At 38.0% G+C, this 19,497-nt stretch overlaps 1 protein-coding gene across 1 annotated transcript in view; it reads left to right on the top strand.

Annotated features, from left to right (window-relative positions):
• Positions 1–19,497, top strand: part of MRPS27 (mitochondrial ribosomal protein S27) — a 90,514-nt gene that overhangs the window by 890 nt on the left and 70,127 nt on the right. The window contains 2 exon segments of the mRNA XM_061187894.1: positions 5,650–5,727; positions 17,952–18,022. Of these exon segments, the coding sequence (XP_061043877.1) occupies positions 5,650–5,727; positions 17,952–18,022 (149 nt within the window).

Below are 19,497 nucleotides of genomic sequence, written 5' to 3'. Positions count from 1 at the left end.
TATAGTTGGCCACCAGAAGTTTTCTGAGAATTAACTGATTGACCTAGCTAATGAAAATGTTTCATGCCACACATTAGGTAAAGTGGTCTGCACAGTACTTGGCACCTCAGTAAGAATTAACTGTTGTAGCTATTTACTAGCTTGTTTACTTATGGTTGTTAGTAAATGCTTTTCAATTTAAACAAGACCTTGGATTGTCTATCAGGGAAAGTATCATAGTTGCTTAGGATATTCGGGGGCAGTCATACTAACAAGGGAATGGAAATTAGATACAGGTGAATTGAGAGAATTTCCAGTTAGCATTTTGATCGTAGTTTGAAATGGTGAGCTCATGATAGGTTACACCTGTGCTGTTCCATTGTAGTAGCCGGGAGCTACACATGGCTATTTAAATTAGTTTAAATTTAAAAATTCTGTTCTTTAGTCACATTAGCTACATTTTAAGTGCTCAGTAGACACCTGTAGCTAGTGGCTACTGTATTGAACAGTTCAGAATTGAACATCTCCTTCATTACAGAAAGTTATATTGCACAAGCACGGGGTTAGACCACAGATGAAAGGAGTCTTGAAATCAGGAACTGAAGGGTATAAGGCAAGTGATATAAGTATGTAGGATAGTACATTATGGACCACTGGGGGTTTGAGAATGCTGATAAGGAGCTTTAAGTCATCAAAACATCTTGAACCATTACCAGATAAAAGAGGAAAAAATTTGTACAAACTCAGGACAAATCAGTATTTGGAATACTTCAGTGCGTCCACTGATTCTCCCTACAACATAATGGATAAGGGCAACTAAAGTGATCAAGAGGGTGAAAGAAAGATTTATTGAGATGAACCGAAAAAGTGACTTCAGTATATGAAGAGGCTAGAGAGGGAAACTTTTTGGGCACTTACTACATAGTGGACATTAGGCTAGGTACTTAATATATGCCCTTATTTAAATTATGGTACAGTATTTCCCTGTTTTACATATGAAGAAAGAGGCTCGGAGACCTGGTGTAACTTGCCCACGTTTTTATAAAATTTTTTACAGCAAGGCTAGGATTCACACTTAGACTTTGTGACTCTAAAGCCTATCTGTGTTCACAATCACACTGCTTCCCTTTGGATGGAAAACATGTTTGGAGACATTTTAGGCCAAATTAACTATAAAATAAGTAAGTTTTTAATAAATAAGTATTTACTAAACTTTGAAATTCTGGTCCATGGAGGTATCTTTTCAGAATTAAGCAGGGGAAATATTTGCTTTTTAGTGGATAGTTATCTTAGAATATTGTTGCTCCTAAAGTTGACTGGCTGGCGGAAGGGTTAGCAGGTTCAAGAAGGGTTTATATATGCTCTTGGGTGGCATATTCAGAGTGGGATTAAACGGGCTCAGAGATCTAAACTTGTGAGGCTGATAACATCCTATCCCCTTGTTACTTCAATGTTATCTGAGGGTCAACATCATCATCATTACCTGGGAACTTTTAGAAATGCAGAATCTCTGTTCCCACCCCAGACCTACTGATCAGAATCTGCATTTTATCAAGATTCATATGCACATTAAGGTTTGAGAAGGTGATCTAGATTTTCCATTTTGCCATTGTCCACTTAATGTCCTATCTGGCTTCATAGAAATTCTTTGGTTTTAACGTTAATATACAGACCCCTCAACTACCATACAGAGATGGGAAAAACTTTAAATGATGTCATTTAAAAGTATCTCAGAAAGATGACTATCCTACTTTAAAAGGTTTACAGATAATGGAATGTCTGTCTATCTGAAGGTGTAGTAATTTCCTATTGCTGCTGTAACAAATTACCACAAATTTGGTGGCTTAAAGCAACGTAGATTTATTACCTTACTATTATATAGGTCAGAAGTCTGATACAGAGTCTTTTTGTGCTAAAATCAAGGTGTTGAAAGGGGTGTATTCCCTTTAGGAATTTCTAGGGGTGAATCTGTTTCCCTAGCCTTTTCCATCTTCTAGAGACCACCTGCATTCTTTGGCTCAATGTCCCTTTCTCAAACATCTTCAAAGCGAGCAGTGGCAAGTCAGGTCTTTCTTTTTTTTTTTTTTTTTTTTTAATAAATTTATTTATTTATTTATTTTTAGCTGTGTTGGGTCTTCGTTTCTGTGCGAGGGCTTTCTCTAGTTGCGGCAAGTGGGGGCCACTCTTCATCGCGGTGCGCGGGCCTCTCACTGTTGCGGCCTCTTCTGTTGCGGAGCACAGGCTCCAGACGCACAGGCTCAGTAATTGTGGCTCACGGGCCTAGTTGCTCCGCGGCATGTGGGATCTTCCCAGACCAGGGCTCGAACCCATGTCCCCTGCATTAGGCAGGCAGATTCTCAACCACTGCGCCACCAGGGAAGCCCTAGGTTTTTCTTATGTAACTCTGTCTTCCATGCATCACACTAACAACCTGTCTCCCTCTTCCACTTTTTAAGGACCTGTGATTATATTGAGCCCACCTGGACTTCCCTGGCAGTCCAGTCGTTAAGACTCTGCTCTTCCAGTGCAGGGGGCTCAGGTTTGATCCCTGGTTAAGGAACTAAGATCCCACATGCCGTGCAGTGTGGCCAAACAAACAAACCAACCCTGAGCCCACCTGGACAGCCCAGGACAGTCTTCTCACTTTAAGATCAGCTGATGTGCTGGTCTTAATTCCATCTGTCACCTTAATCCCCCTTTCTCATGTACCCTAATATTCACAGGTTCTAGGGACTAGGACATGGACATCTTTTGGGGGGGACATTATTCTGCCTACCCCACTTGGTAACTCATTCCTATGTTTGTCATTGGTTTCTATTAGGAAGATTTTCCACTTGCCAAATTTAAATTCTTCATCCTTATACCTATTTCCTTTCATTGTATCCTCAGTGGAGATGGAAAATGATTACTGGTTACTTTCTTATAAAGCAAACATTTAAAAGTTCATATATATGAAAGTTACTGGGCTTATCTTTTGTAACTTTACTAGTTCTAATTTTGTTTTCGGTCATGTGATCCCCTTGAACAACTGCACACAGCATTCTGGCACTCCTGTCTTTCCCCACCATCACCTCCTCTGCTTTTTGTCTCCCAGTTCAAAACTCATGAACATAATTCTAGATAATTGTCTTTTCTGACCTTAGAACAAGGAGGGCTGATTTCTTATGCTAGAATAAAGCATATGCTAGGAGAAGAAATAGAGAATAAGTAAGAGAATGTAATAACAACAAATAGAGAATATTTAAGTCACTGGTATCCTGGAGTATATAGGTTAACAGCCCTCTCGTGAGCTCATGCTCACGTAGAAAAGGGCTGCCCTTGTTTCCCACAGAAAGGAGAGATCTACCTGGTTTTAGAAATTGGAATTCAGTTTGCATAGAAATGCTACAGTAAATTATGAATGGGTTATCTGAACTGATTGTTTTGGTTCTATGTCAGACTGTTAGAGCATGCAGAGACCTTAAATATCACCCGGCCAGTTCCTTCACTTACAACTGCAGGGTCTGAAGTTTTCTACCAGCTGGTAAAACTCAAACTAAATCTCAGGTCTGCTCACTCCTGACCTTGTGTGCAGCTACACACCTAATGTAATGCCATCAATGCCGTTGCATTTGTTCATCCTTCTTGACAGATCTAGGAACGTAACTGACAATTTATAACATCGTTTGTATGAAAAATGTATTCTAAGTTCCAAACAGCTAATCATTTTTTAAAAAATAATCCATTTGAAATGTAGGCACTTTTTAATAGTTACTATTTTTAAGAAATATCTTAGTTCCCCTTTGAGGCAGTCTTTGGCAGCTTTTAATATTATTGCTTCATTGCTTAAACTTTAGACTTCAAATTTAGACATATTATTCTAGTAAAGGTCTGACCCAACCTCTGCTGAAGGCAAGGGAGGGACTGGTCTTGTGTATAAACACACACAGACGTGTTTATATTTGTTTTAGTTGGGAGATGGATAGAGAATAACAATAGCATGCAAATACTGTGTTTAATCAGCTCCCATGCCTTCTAGTTGTGTTTGGTTTATGGTCTGCTATGACCTTCAGGTAATAGTCTGCCATTCATTCCTTTTCAATTTTTTTAAACAGCTTTATTTAGATTTAGTTCACATACAATTCACCCATTTAAAGTAGTCAGTTTCATGTTGAATTTTTTTTTTGTATATACACAGGGTTGTGCAGCAGCCATCACCACAATCAATTTAGGACATTTTCATCACTTCAAAAAAACCCCATACTCATTAGCAGTCACTCCCCATTTCCACCCAGGTTTTTCTGCCTGTCTACCCTCCAGATCTAGGCAACCAATAAGCTGCTTTCTGTCTCTAGATTTGCTGATTGTGGACATTTCATATAAATGGAATTACATAATACGTAGTCCTTTGTGACTGGCTTCTTTATCCTTAGCATAATATTTTCAAGGTTCATCCATGTTGTAGCATGTATCAGTACTTAATTTCTTTTTATTGCTGAATAATATTCCTTTATAAGAATATACTATTTTGTTTAGCCATTCATAAATTGATGGATATTTGCATTTTTCCTTTTGGTTATTATGAATAATATTGCTACAAACATTTTTATACAGTTTTTTAGGTGGACATGATTTCATTTCTCTTGGGTACATACCTAGGAGTGGAATTGCTGGGTTACCTGGTAACTCCATGTTAACATTTTGCAGAACTGCGTGTGAAGTTGTATTTAAATATATTTTGCATTTCCTTAATGGGAAATGATATTAAACATCTTTCCATGCACTTGTTGGCCATGTGTGTGTGTGTGTGTGTGTGTGTGTGTGTGTGTGTGTGTATTTATGAGTATCTATGTATCTGTGTGTTTTCTTTTTTTTTAGAAATGTCTGTTAAATCCTTTGCCCATTTTTCTGCTGGGTTGTCTTTTTAAATTTTGAGTTGTAAGAGTTATTTATATATTCTGGGTACAAGTCCCTGATCAGATAAATGGTTTGGAAATATTTCCTCCCATTCTGAGTTATTCTTTCACTTTCTTGATGGTGTCTTTGAAGCTCAAAAGGTTTTAATTTTAGGTTGCCATTCATTCTTTCTCATTAATTCCTTGAGCTCATGTTTATTGAGCATTGCTATATGCCAGTCATTGTGACAGGTGTCATCTTGTGGGTTACACCAGATTTGGCTTATTAGGTTTCTGTTATTTACCACTAGAGTGCTGTGTTACCGGGTAAGATTACTCTTTGCTTTATGTGAAATAAGGGTAAATATGCTGATCCAAGTCAGATGGAAATTTTTTAGGACTAACTAATGATGACAAAGCAGTCTTTTAATGAGTTAAACAACTGTTCAGCAAATATTTTGGGTTCTAAGAAGGAGTTTTAAGGCTCATCTAGGCTCTACATTAGTGGAAACAAATGGCTCCTAGTCCTAAAGTAATAGGAACAAAAGTAGCAACATTTTTACTCATAACGTTATGGTAGAAATTTTAACAGGCTTTCTGCATCTTCTGCTTGTTAGAGGTTGAATGCATGTTGTCATGAACTGAATTGTAGACTGTGTAATATTGGTTACAGTTTCATAATCTTTAAATAATCTAGTAAATGGAAAATATGGCAAAGATATGTTTAATAAAACAGATATATAAACTGAACCTGTTGTGAAACCAGGCCTGTTGAAATAATTGTCTTTTTCCTCAGGTAAAAGATGCCTGCTTTCTGCAGCATATGTGGACAGCCACAAATGGGAAGCAAGAGAAAAAGAAGATTGTCACCTTGGTAGGTACTTATCGGGCTGTTATATGTGTCATTTCCAGTCACTCCATGTTTGTCATCATATATTCATATGAGATATATGTGAAATGATGCTTTTATGATAATCCAATTCAGATAAGCACATATTTAAGCCTTAAAAAGAATTAGACTGTTGTTTCACATGTGGCAAAATCATTTTTTCTTTCCTGCAAATTTCTATTTCATTTTTGCCTTCACAGTTAGTCTCCTTGAATTATGTAAACAATTATTTTCTTTCTTGTTTTTTTGTTCATTTTTATCATATAGTTAGTTACCATGCAGCCTGACTGTTTTATCTGCAGAATCAATCTTTACTATGATGGTTACAAAATGATGGTTTTCCAAATTCATTAATACCTCCACATTTACTAATTATTACTCAGTATTTACTGTAAGCAAGAACCCTTTTTCTCCCATTTCTTTCTCTGTTTATTATCAGTATGATCTTATGGATTCCTCTTTTTTTTTTTTTTTCTTTTAATGATTCATTACCATCCTTAGTTATTTTGGTAGTCCAATTCTCTGAAATTTGGCTAGTAGAAGCACTTTCAGGCTGGCTCCCAGTGTTCCATCTTGTACCTTTCTTGCTCTAGCCCTGAAATCAATTACAGTTAGCCCTTAAACAATGGGGGTTAAAGGAGCCCACCCTCAACGCAGTCAGAAATCCACATATAACGTATAGTTGGTCCTCCGTATAAGTGGTTTCTTCCTAGCCAAGGTTCCATCCATGATTCAACCAACTGCGGATCATGCATGTAATCCTGTAGTATGCATTTAGTGAAAGAAATTCATGTATAAGTAGACCTGCACAGTTCAAGCCTGTTTTGTTCAAGGGTCAACTGAATTTCTCCAAGGAGCACTGGTTCCTTTTACTAGGGAGTGAGTGGTATTAGAAACCAAGATCTGTGCACTAGGTGTCCCCCTTGCTACTATGGAATTTTTGCTTCTTTGCCCATTCAGTGGACAGAGCTAGGAAAAATATGTATACATGTACACATAAACATACATATGTGCACATACATGCATATAAGCTTACATGTACATAGTTTACAAATTATGAAAAAATCATTCTGAAACCTGCACTTCCAGTTCATCTCTACAGAGTTCTTCCTTGCTTTCCTCTAGTTCATATTTGTATCTCCCTTCCATACTGAAAACACTGGCTCCCAACAGGGACAGTGTTTTGATGTGTCCATCAGTCTAGGCATTGCAGGTTATCTAATTTTCCTGTCTTCTACCCAGTAAGTGCCAGTAATGCCCTGCAGTCATCGAGACAGTCAAAAAAAATACCCCTATATATTCTAAAATGCCCTTGAGGGCCTTTTGGTACTCCTTTTGGGAACCACTGTTCTAGTGATGAAAGCACAATGGGCTCAGTTAATTACATTGCAGAGCTTGTTCTGATGTGCCATATGTGAATTATAAGAAAAGTGCTATGGAAGTGCAGAAACGAGAACGAAGAATTTCATGTAAGCTATTGTGAACACTTACCTAGGTATGAAGGGAAAATTAGGAAACAAGACCATTATATTTGGTGCCTTGGTATGGGTCATCTCTGTTATTCGGAGACAAACCTAGGGAAAACTGTCATGGATTCCTGAGTGAGCAGATGCTGTTTGCCAAAGAATGAGCATAATAGTCTGCAGTGAATAAATATCACATGGAGGTAACTGTCTCCTCTGTTAAGATTAATGCACTTAGAAAAGCAGTACGTACCCACTACCATTTACTGAATACCACCCTGCCAATGATCCTCTCTGTACATCCTGAGTCCCTATCGAGTCAGTTGATTTTTCCTCATCCTATATTCTTACAGCACTTTGTACCTTCATTATGCAGTGTGATGTGGTGAAGAGTCTGCACTTGGAGGGGAAGACAGCTGGCTGTGAACCCCAGCTCTGCCAGCTTTCAGAAACTGTCCCTTAACTCGGCTCCTATACCTATAAATTAGGGATGATAATGCCCGCCCCAGGTAATACCCTGACATATAGTAGGTGCTCCAGAAATATGTGAAAGGAACAAGTCCCTAGGCCCCTTGATTTTACTCCTATATAAAACATTAGATTGTGAGGTGAGATGAGGTTTTGAAACTCAAACTGCTTGGAAGAAAAAGAGGCTGTTAGAGACAATATTTTTTTTCTGCTGTGTAAGAGAATGTAATTAAAACTTGCGTTCATGCGTGATATTACTGCATGTTTTCCCTAATTCTTATTTGCGCCTTTGGTCTGGGCTATGGGCCCGGAGAATCAGGTAGTACGCCTGGGGCTACATGCCGATGATCGGGCAGTAGGTGGCAGTGTGGCCTCTGCGGAGACGCGCGCAGCCCGTGGAGCCCGGCGTTTGGGCGCTGGCCTTGGGAAGCCTCCCTATGCGCGCGTGCGCGGAGGGCTGCCCTCGGCATGTGGAGCAATGTGATTGGGCGCTGTGATCTGGTGCGGGCTTGCTGATTGGGGGAGGGAGGAGGGGGCGATATGAGGCTTTTACTCCGCGCGTCCCCATTGGAGGGCGTGGAGTGGGGTGGAGTGGATCGCGGCTCTGGAGGGACGGTGACTGGGCGTGGACTTCCCTGGTCTGAAGTGGTTTTGCCTCCATGCCGAATACTGCGGAGGAGACTTGCTGGGTTCTCTCGGATGGTCGTGCAGCTGCGGTGCCTCCTCTGTTCAGTCTCATTAGTGGTTTTCTGTTAGAGCCTTGGGGGAGGGCTGATGGGTATCTACCCAGCTCCCCGTCTGAGAGTAATTTATTACTACGGAGGTCTAGATGAACACCACGAGTGCAGTATACGTACGTTGCAGTCTAGAGGGCAAGCAGGCCATGAATGCAGGCTGCGTCCTCTGACATAAAAGTCAAGGCAGCTTTTGTTCAGTGTGCCCCGGGTCTGTGCTAAGCACTTTCACACACACTGTTCCGTTTAATGCTCCACAACAGCGGCCGAGGCAGCTGCTATTTCACTTAAGAGATGGGAAAAATGAGACCAGATCCCAGCATTTGCTTAGGGCCATACAGTATCCTCTTGCCTTTCTGCTCACTAAACTTTCTTAGTGATTGCTGTAGTACCTGTAATTCTACCTTAGTGTCTTCTCTTGCATTGAAGTAGTGGATCTCTTCCTTTTAAAAAATATTTTTTGATTGCAGTATAATATACCGAAAAGTGCGCAAATCATAATGTACAGATTGATGAATTATCACAAAGTAAACAAACCTGTGTAATAGAATGTTCCTACCACTCCAGAAGCCCTTATTGTGGCTCCCATTACCCTCTTCAAAAGTAACCATTATTCTGACTTCTAGCACTGTAGGGTTTTGTTTTTTTTTTTTTAATGTTTTATAATGGAAAATGTAAAACATACAAAAGTAGAGTGAATGGTATGAGGAATCTTCTTTACCCATCACCTGGCTTCAACAATTATCAGCTCCTGGCCAATCTTCATCTCTACTTCTACTTATTTCCCCATCCTGATCCTTCGGATGATTTTGAGGCAGATCCCAGACAGTATATCATTTTACCCATAAATATTTCAGTATATACCTCTAAAAGATAAGGATATTTTCAATATCATTATCACATCTAAAATATTAATAATCATTTAAATATGAAGTATCAAGTCAGTGTTCAAATTTCCCTGATACTCTGGTAAATTTTTTTTAATGGTTATGCACATAAGGTCCATGCAATGCAGTTGGTTATGTTCCCCCCTTATCTTGCCTCTTTTTAAATCTTTTTAATGGAAACATAAAAAGGTAGAGAGATAGTATAATGAACCCCCATGGTCTGTCACCCAGCTTCAATGGTTATCAATTCCCTGCCAGTCTTGTTTCATCAAACCCTACCCCATCACCAGATTACATTTTAACAAATTCTTGTTATCTGATCATTTTATATATATTTTGATACGTATTTCTATAGATAAGGGTTTTTTAAAAAACATAACTATAATACCATTCTCATATCTAAAAATTAGTAATTCCTTAACATCATTAAATATTTCCTCAATGTTCACATTTCCTCAAATGTCTTATAAATTTCTTTTTAATTTACAGTTTGTTGAAATGGGATCCAGATAAAGTCCATACATTGTAATATGTTGAGATGATTTTAATCTATAGGTTTCTCTTTCTGTCTTGGCAGTCTATTTGTTGAAGAAAACAGGTCTCTTTTGTCTTGTAGTTTCCCACATTCTAGATTTGCTGTTTTCATCTTTATGGTGGTGTTTAACATGTTCCTCTACCTTCCATATGTCCTATAAAACTGGCAATTAGAGAGGAAGCCTTGATCAGATTCAGGGGTTTTTTTTTGTTTTTTTCTTTTGGCATGAGTACTTCATAGGAAGTGTTGTTTACTGTTGTCAAGAGGCACACAGCATTTGGTTGTCACTATGATGTTAAAGGCCATTCGTGATCATTGCTTAGATCCATTTTTTCATTAGGAGCTGCAAAATGTTGCTATTTTAATTCTATCATTTCTCTCATTAATTACCCAGAAAATTTTTGTGAAAGAATTTCCTTTCATCAGTGGTTCAGTTATCCTGAGTTATAGTTTGTATGGAAGAGGCAGCTTTGAAAATAATAAATTGACCTCCTACCATCCTCCAAAGGTTATCAGTGAGGGTTTTAATTTTTTTTTTCCTAATATTATGAACTCATGGACTTAAGTATTCCAGACATTTTAATTCATTGCAGTTGATATTTTATTGAAAGAGCCGTAGTTCTCCAGCTAGGCTTTGTAGAGCCCTGGGAATTTTTGAGCTTTCCAACTCAAATCAGAAGATTTCAATTTTAGACTGTTTCTGTACTGGGCTTCCCTTTGGTTAAAATAAACACTGAATTAAAGCATTGTCTCTGAAATTCCTGCATTAGCCATGCAGATCTACTGGAGAGATACAGGGTGAAAGTTAGCAGCATTAGCCAGTTAGCAGCTGTTACAGATTAGGGCCCACAGTGAATAGGATTCAGGAGAAAACCATTCTGGGGAACTGGGTAGGGTGCTGGTAGGAAGGCAGGCCTCATGGGGGAAGTTCCCTGCGTTCCATGAGAAGTTTGCTTGGGTTACCCTGCCAGGGGAAGGGACTAGGTGACTTGAACTGAATTAGTTCCTGAGCCCTACTGAATTAAATATTTTATTTCTGATTTTTCATTTTATAAATAATCAAAAAGTAAGGGATACCTTTCAGTTTTAGTTACTGCTTTTTTGTTTCTTTTTTTTGCATTGAGGCTGAAACTGAGCACTGTGGTCATCTTTCATTAGCTGGACACTTATTAGCTGAGGTGTAGTTTTACTGTGTCATTTCAGCTGTGGAGGCCTTTGGCTTGTTGCAGTGGTTTTTCAAATCCTGCTTTTGAAGCTTGATGGAGATTTTCTGAGGCCTGCTTTCCTATTTGCATGTCTGTGACATGTATTCATTCACTAGGTTTCATATTTACTGTCTGCTGGCAGTTCTAGAGATGGGTCTGGCCTGTGCACATCATCCTCCTTTAGTCTTAGTATATATGTATATGAAGCTTGCCTTCACATTTTTTTCTTTATTATTTTAAAGCTTCTGGTGACAGAAAGACAAATAGAAGGAAAGCTAAATATCTATATTCAAATGGTTCTTAGGTTAATTTTTCCTAATTCCTTCTATTATTTCCATACATGTTATAGGTCATCTGTCCCTGAAACAAAAACAGAGTTTCAGCCTGTGTTTTCCAGATCGCTTCTTCTAGGAAGTACAGTAATAACTTGTATCTAGTTCTTAAAGAATTACATAAATTAGGTAAGGTATGCATATGCCCAGAAAGAACTTAGTGTTGACTGAATGGGTAACAGTGATGTACAGTTACATAGAAATCATGAAAAACTGAAACCATCTAATAATTTCTCACCTAAAGCTCCCAGGGTTCAATAGAGGATCCATCATTCCTTCAGAGACCTTCCTCATCATAACTTTGACCCAGAGACCACCCTCCTTTATAAGAGGCTTCTTTCCTAGCACATCTCTACTGTAGATTTTGTGATCATTGAGGAGATTATCATTTTCTTTCTCAGAATTTTATATACTTTGGAGCTGTGTTACTTTGGAGCACACCAATTATCCTCCTGGAAAAATGAATATTTGGTCATTATGTAATGACCCACCTAATCTGAAAAACGAATTCTTTTTGCTTTAAATCTATTGTGTCTGATATTAATATAGCTATACTAGCTTTCTTTAGGCTACTTTTTGCTTAGTACATTTTTCATACAGTTATTTTTAACTCTTCATGTGTTCATATGATTTATATAGCTGGATTATGTATTTTTAAAACCAATCTGGAAATCGTTGTCTTTGTAACTGGAAAATTTAGTTTATTTACATTGTCATTTTATGATTGTTGATTTATTTGGATTTGTTTCTACCATATTTTGTGATTTGTCCCATCTTTCTTTATTCTTTCTTTTATATCTTCTTTTGGATTGGTTGTGGTGTTTTTGTTTTTTACATTTCCTCCCCCTCTAGAAATTGTATCCTCTATTTCTACTCTTTCAGAATGGTGGGTTTTACCATTCTAAATCTACATCTTTTAGATGGTTGCTGCATAACTTCTAGCATGCATATTTACCTTAAATTCTAGTGTTATTCACACTCTGCTGTCCTTTAGTCCAGTCACATAACCCCCAACCATGTGTTACTGTCTAATATTAAAGTTTTATCCTTTAAAACACACATACACACATAAGACATTATTATTTTAAACAACTTCCCCCCAAATTGAATTAATTTTATTTACTTACCATTCTTTCTAACATTTCAAGTCTTCTTTAAAGGATCATCTTCCTTCTTTCAAAAACACGTCTTCTAAAAAACACAACTTGTAAAAAGTTCCTTTAGTGAGTATTTGTTGCTAATAAATTCTTTCAGTTTTTAAGTGTCTTTATTTTTCCGTTAATTTTAAAAGATAATTTTGCTAGATATGTAATTCTATTTTGATTGTATTTACTCCCAACATGTTATTCTACTGTTTTCTGTTGTTTCCAGTGAGAAAACACCTGTTGGTATAGTTGTTTTTCCTTTGTAAGTAATCTATCTTTACTTTCTGGCTACTTTTAAAGTCCTCTTATTCCTCAGTTTAAGTGTAATATATCATGGTGTGGCCTTAATTTTACTTAATTGACTTGAGATTTTTTGTGTTTCCTGAATCTGAAAATAGATATCTTTTATCAGTTCTAAAAAATGCTTAGCAGTTAGCTCATCATATATCACCTTTCCCCATTCTCTTTATTAACTTCTTTGGGAAATTCAATTAAATGTATTTTAGACCTTACTGTTCTATTTTCTGTATCTCTTAACTCCTTTTTTATACTTTTCATTTTTATCTGTCTTTGCTGCAGTCTTCTAGTTTCTTGTAATTTCTTTTAGATCTTTCAGGTTGCTAATTCTTACCTCACCTGTGTCTTACCAGCTCTTTAACTTATTCATCGAATTTCTTTTTTACAGCTTTGTTGACGTATTATTTACATAGAATATACCGCACTTATTTAAAGTGTACAATTTGACAAGTCTTGACATAAGTACGTGTGTATATGTCCATGAAATCATTACTACAATCAAGATAAGAAGCATATCTGTCACCCACCCCCCACATGTTCTCCTACTTCTTTGTAGTCCTTTCCTCTTCTTCCTGCCCACCTTCCCACATTCCCAGGAAACCTCTGATATTTTCTGTCATCATAGATTAGTATGTATTTTCTACAATTTTATGTAGTAAAATCAACTCTTTAAACCACTTAAAACATAGTTCTCAAGTTGGTGTATCTTGTATGACATAGGAAGTATAATTAGGGCCTCAGAGGTGTGAGGGCTGACTTTGTGGTTTAGAATCCTCAGGGGACAATGTCCTTGCTGTTTTCCCTTTGCAGGGTGCATTACTTTCTAGTTCACCTTCACTACAGGTGTAACCTTAGGCAGCTCTGGCTTTACCTAGGATCTCTGAAACAGCTTCCTACCTTACAGAGGCCTTGGTTCTATCCTCTGTTCCCTGTAAGTCATTAAAACCACAGCTCCCTGCAGATGCTCTCAGGTGACTGCTACCCTTAGTAGTCCCTTAAACTCTCAAGGTTTGTGCTCCCATCCTGCCTTTAGCCGCTGACAATTACATCTATCTTCTTGAAAGCTCAGTCATATATTTGAAATTTTTTTTTAACATTTTATTTAGGTGTTTTGTTTTTATAGTAGGGGGAATTTTTTAAAGGCTATTTAGTCCACCTTATTGCTGAGATGGAATTCAGTTTAATATCATCTTCGAACTTAGGAGCAACATCCTTTTTGTGTTCCCTCTGTGGTAGTTCTCAAACTAACTCACTCGAGTGCTTTTTGCCAGGCTACATCACAATCTCCTGGGGCTTTTGTTTAAAAATTTATGTTTCCGTGGTCTCACTTCAAACCTATGGAATTAGAATTGCCCTCTGGGTGTGAAGCCTAGGAATGTGACATTTTAAAGTCTTAAAGCCTCTTAGGGGTTCAGATCCTTAACCAGGATTACACTCCTATACTTCGAATAGTGCGGGGTCCTCAGGAAAATCCTTTATGTCCTTAGATTATCAATGATATTGTTTTCTTCAAACAAAAAGAACATTTTTATACTACGATACATTTCATTTTCTGTACATACTTCCACATTGTCTATACAGCTTTAAGTTTTGTTAATGAAGAATTCAAATTTCAGACCCATTTTCCTTTATAGTCTTTGCTGACCACAACTGTCCACTGCCACGTATATTCCTGAGGAGCTGAGTGACAGGCAAGAAAGCATCTTCTTTGGCACATCCCTTTGAATAAAACCTGGGCATCTGCTGACCCCTCGCTGAAACATGAAGAGTGATTTTGACTGTTGAAACCATGGTCCAGAAGCCTGTGGCGCTGGCCCTCTGCAGGCTGCAGCTGCCCCAGCTTTCATGGCCATCCCTGCTCCGCGCAGTTTTCTGCCTCATTCATCACGCTAGTGCTATCATGTGAGGTGATTGGTTGCATATTATATTTAGCAGCAAACCTTTCTCTGACTTATAATATGCAAATATTATTCATCAGATGCTGGCTCTGCAGCTGTTGCCTTTTTTGAGGCCCCAGCCGATTTTACTTGACTGAGGATATCTTGGTGTAAAAGATTAAAATGGAATCTTGACTTATCACACTACAGAAGCCTGCTCAATCCAGTGTTTAGTTATATGCTGTGTACTATATGAAACCCATGAGGAAATGGAGGTCATTTTAATTAGGCCAGTAGATCCTGATCCTGCATTTTTTTAGTTAAAATTTAAATTTTGAGTAAAGGGTTAGTTAATTCTTTATATTGCCTATCATCTCAACACAAGAGCCTCTATTATGAAGAGATCATAAAGATTTGGTATCATGGGAATGCTGTTTAATATCATTCTGTAAGCAGTTAGATTTAACAATATTAATTTGCCTTAGTATGAAGAGGTTTTAGGGACTTCTTTGTATATGTGTATTTGTGTTTTAAAATTTTTAAATCACATGGTACCAACCCCTTTAAGATAGTCATAAGAAAAGTAATTACTTTTACGTCATATCAGGTTTTAGTGGTTTTGCAAAGTTCCTTTCCCCTGGTAGCTACTGAGTCATTGAGAGCATTATCCCAGGGAAAGAAAAGAGAAAAATATCGGTTAAGTGCACAGGTCTTTAACAAATACTTGTCAATTGATTACCTGTTGCCGTTTTGCTTAATACTAATTTCTTCCACCAGGGAGTAAAAAAAAACTTGGAACTCCAGTTAGAGTTGACCCATGAACAATATGGATTTGAACTTTGTGGGTCCACTTATATGTGGATTTTTTTCTACACAGCATTACATGATGCAGTTGGTTGAATCCACGGATGCGGAGAGCCAGCTATGGAACTTGAGCATCTGTGGATTTTGGTATCCACAGTGGGTCCTGGAACCAGTCCTATGTGGACACCAAGAGATAACTGCATTTCTTTTTCCTTCCTCCCTCTCTTTCTCCCCTCCCTCTCTCCCTCCCTTGCTTTATTCCTTTGATTTATTTCTTTAGATATTTATTGAGTGCCTTTTATAGAACTTTTCTAGGAACTGAGAATATATCAGTGAATTAAGTCCTTGCGTTCATGGTTTTTACTTCTAAGTGTAAAAGAGAAAAAACAAAAAGCCAAACACAGACCAGCGTATATAGGCATTTATAGATCATAGAAAATATTTTGGATTTTATTCCAAGTGTGATAGGTAGCTATTGGCTGGTTGAGAAAAGAAAATGACAGGATCTGATTTATTTACATATATATATTTATATTTCAGGTCTAGAGCGTATATGATTTGCTGACACATGGTTACAGAGAGTGAGAAAGAATGGGATCAAGGATGACGCCTTAGTTTTTGGCCTGAGTAAGCCAGTTAACGTAGGGGCCATTTACTGAGATGGGAAAGGTTTGGAGAAAAGCAGGTTTGGAGTGGAAGGTTAGAGAATTAAGAGGACATGTAATGTTAAGAGACCTATTAGACACCCACATAGAGATGTCACCCATGTAGTTGGAAATACAAGTTTGGAGTCACAAGAAGAAGTCAGGGTAGGCATATATGTGTGGAGTCAGTAGTCTGTAGATGATGATTAAAGCTCTGGGAGGGAGAGAAGGAGATACCCAGAGACCGAGCAGATGGTGAAGAGTCAGCTCCTCAGACTTAGGGCACGTCAACATCAAGAAGTCAAGAAGAGGAGACCCTGCAAAGGAACCCAAAAAGAGAGAAAAGAGCATTTCATGAAGAACAGAATGCTCAACTCTATTAATTGTTAGTGAGAGGAGAGGTAAGATGAGGATGAAGAATTAACCACTGGATTTAACAAAGTAGAGGTGGTGTTTGGTGTCAGTAGAGTGACGGAAACCAAAATGTGATTTGAGTCAGTTCACGGGAGGATGGAACTAAGGAAGTGGTGGCAGTTGTATTGGGGCTGACTCTGTTGTGGAGTCTTGCTGCTGACGGGAGCAGAGCAAAGGAGAAGTAGCTGGAGGGAGATAGGAGGTCAGAGGAAATTTTTGTCATTTTTGTTTTTTGTTTGTTTAATAAAGTTCATCCTTTTTTTAAAAAAAAAATAGGAGGCAGGGTATATGGATACAGATGCTGGTAGCCTGGTAGACCTGATGGTAGGAGGATAAAGTTCCCATGATTGCTTCTATTTTATACTTAGGGAAATAAGACACAAAATCATGAGCTGAGAGTGAGAGTGAGCAGAGAAGGGGAAAGACACATTGTAAGTTCTAGAAGCAATGAGAAGGTATGAAATAATTATTTTGAAGAGTTATGTTGCCTGTTATTCCAGAGCTTTTTAAATTTATTTATTTATTTATTTATGGCTGTGTTGGGTCTTCGTTTCTGTGCCAGGGCTTTCTCTAGTTGCGGCGAGCGGGGGCCACTCTTCATCGCGGTGCGCGGGCCTCTCACTGTCGCGGCCTCTCGTTGCGGAGCACAGGCTCCAGACGCGCAGGCTCAGTAATTGTGGCTCACAGACCCAGTCGCTCCGCGGCATGTGGGATCCTCCCAGACCAGGGCTCGAACCCGTGTCCCCTGCATTGGCAGGCAGACTCTCAACCACTGCGCCACCAGGGAAGCCCCAGAGCTTTTTAGACTCTAAGATAACAGTGTAATCTCAGGAATACCAAGTATTTGTACGTATGTTCTGGTAAAAGGAATCAGAATAGGAATAGTTCAGGCTGAAAATCATTCATTATAACCAGAATGCCTGGCCCCTGTGATTCGTTCAGGGAATGTATAAAAGTAATTTAATAAGTTCCAACTTAAAACATTTTTGAACAGCTAATATATTTACCTGGTTCAAAATACAAAAGGAATAAATGTGTAAGCAATGAAGAGTTTCCTTTTCTTGCCGCCCTACCATCTTGGCCCTCCTTTCCCTGGAGTCTGTCAATAATAACACTTTCTTGTGTCTCCTTCCAGAGATATTTTACTGATCCATTTTTTAAAGCTAAATCTATGCTAGGACTTTTAAAATAATTCTTTCTGCATCAAGTAAATACTTTAAAAAAAATTATACTAATATTTCTCTAGCCTCTTTAATTTATACAAAAATAATTTCAAGAAAGAGCATCTGTTTTAATACTGACTACATAATGTTGACAGCCATCTGGCAGGAGTTGTATCTGTTACATTTTTCTTAAGAAATATGTATATTTGACAAGGTTCTTTTTTCTTCTTTGTCTTCACAGCTGATCTGGCATCTTTAATGGATAAAACATATGAGAGAAAGCTGCCCGTTAGTTCTTTAACAATATCACGGGTAAGAAAACTTAAATATAAAGAAAGAGAAAGAAGGCAAGAAAGCCACTTTATATACATGAGGCTCTGTAAATAAAGACTATCTTTCATAGGATATATTTTTCCAGAGTATGGTATGTTTTTGTAGTTGCTAATAGATATTTTATGATGAAGTAGCAAATTTCTTTGACTGAAATAAAAGGTAATAAATTTACCAGACTCCAGTGTCAGTGATTACTGTTGTGTATCTGGTTTATTTTAATTTTTCCAGGATTTGGTATCATGATTTTTTTTTAAGTTGATATACCCTTCAAAGTGATAGTATTTACTTGTTAATATTGGAAGTAATTTTGGTAGTTGAGAAAGTCTGTAAAAGAATGGCTATTAATGTTAATGTTAAACTGCTACAGAGCAATGGATGGGAGAATAATATTAGGCTAGGAGTCAGGAATAGGACTTGAGAGTAACCGTTACTGACCACCTTCTGTGCCAGCTGTTTTACTAGTTTCTTAACATACATTATCTTGCTATTCTCATAGCGGCCATATGAGGTAAGCGTTGTTATCTCCATTTTGCATGTAAGACTCAGAATGCTTGATGACTTTCCCAAGTTCACACAGTTCATAGGTGGAAAAATTGGGCTTCAAACCCAGATCTCTGGGACATTGAAGTTCTTTTCTGTTGCCTCCCTTAAATAGATCTTATCTTGTCTTAATGAATTTGCTTTATGACATTGGGCAAGTGGACCCCTCTCAATTTCCTCATATTCAGTATGGGGACAATAGTATTTTCCTCATAGGGCTGATGTGACGCTAAATTGAGATCTTAGATGTGAAAGCTCTTTGTAGAAATTAATGGCACCATAAAATTCAAGAGACTTAAATCTAGGAGAAGAAAAGTAGAGAAACCATCATCCTTTTTAGTCTGAGTCCTTTCTTTCTGCTCCTTGATATTTTCCTTTTAGTAGGGGAACCGTTTAGCTAGGTTATAACCTAAATTTTATGGACTTATCATTTTCATATTGGAGGGGAACTGAAAGACCACTGGTTCATCCCTTACATGATGTATAAAATCTCTGTATGCCATAATGCCTGGTGTTTGTTTAGGCAGCACTTCAGAGTTTAAAGAGCTTTCACGTACACTTTCTCGTTGGAGCCTCGTCCTCTTCAGTGCAGGTGCCTGTATTCTGTTTATGCAGAGGGAGCAGCTAAGTTCCAGAGGGGCCGTGCCGTCTGTTTATGCCACACAGCATGCAGTCAGGAGAGCTAGTTCTCAAGTTCAGGTCCTGTGTTTGAACCATATTTTATCTGCCCCTTAATGAGATTTCTAAATCAAGTCCATAAGTCCTAAAAAGGGGGAGATCCATTAAGTCTCCCCCTCTTTACTTTTCTCTCCCTCTTCCCGAGGTTTTAATTATATTCACTACATCCATTATCTCCTACTTCATCCTTTTTGCCTCTGAGTCTTTACTTTAGAGTAGAATTCCTCCTCAGAGGA

This window comes from Eubalaena glacialis, chromosome 4, assembly GCF_028564815.1.
Source record: "Eubalaena glacialis isolate mEubGla1 chromosome 4, mEubGla1.1.hap2.+ XY, whole genome shotgun sequence".
Taxonomy (NCBI): Eukaryota; Metazoa; Chordata; class Mammalia; order Artiodactyla; family Balaenidae; genus Eubalaena; species Eubalaena glacialis.
Note: the sequence above shows the minus strand (reverse complement) of the source record. Positions and strands in the feature narration are given on the sequence as shown.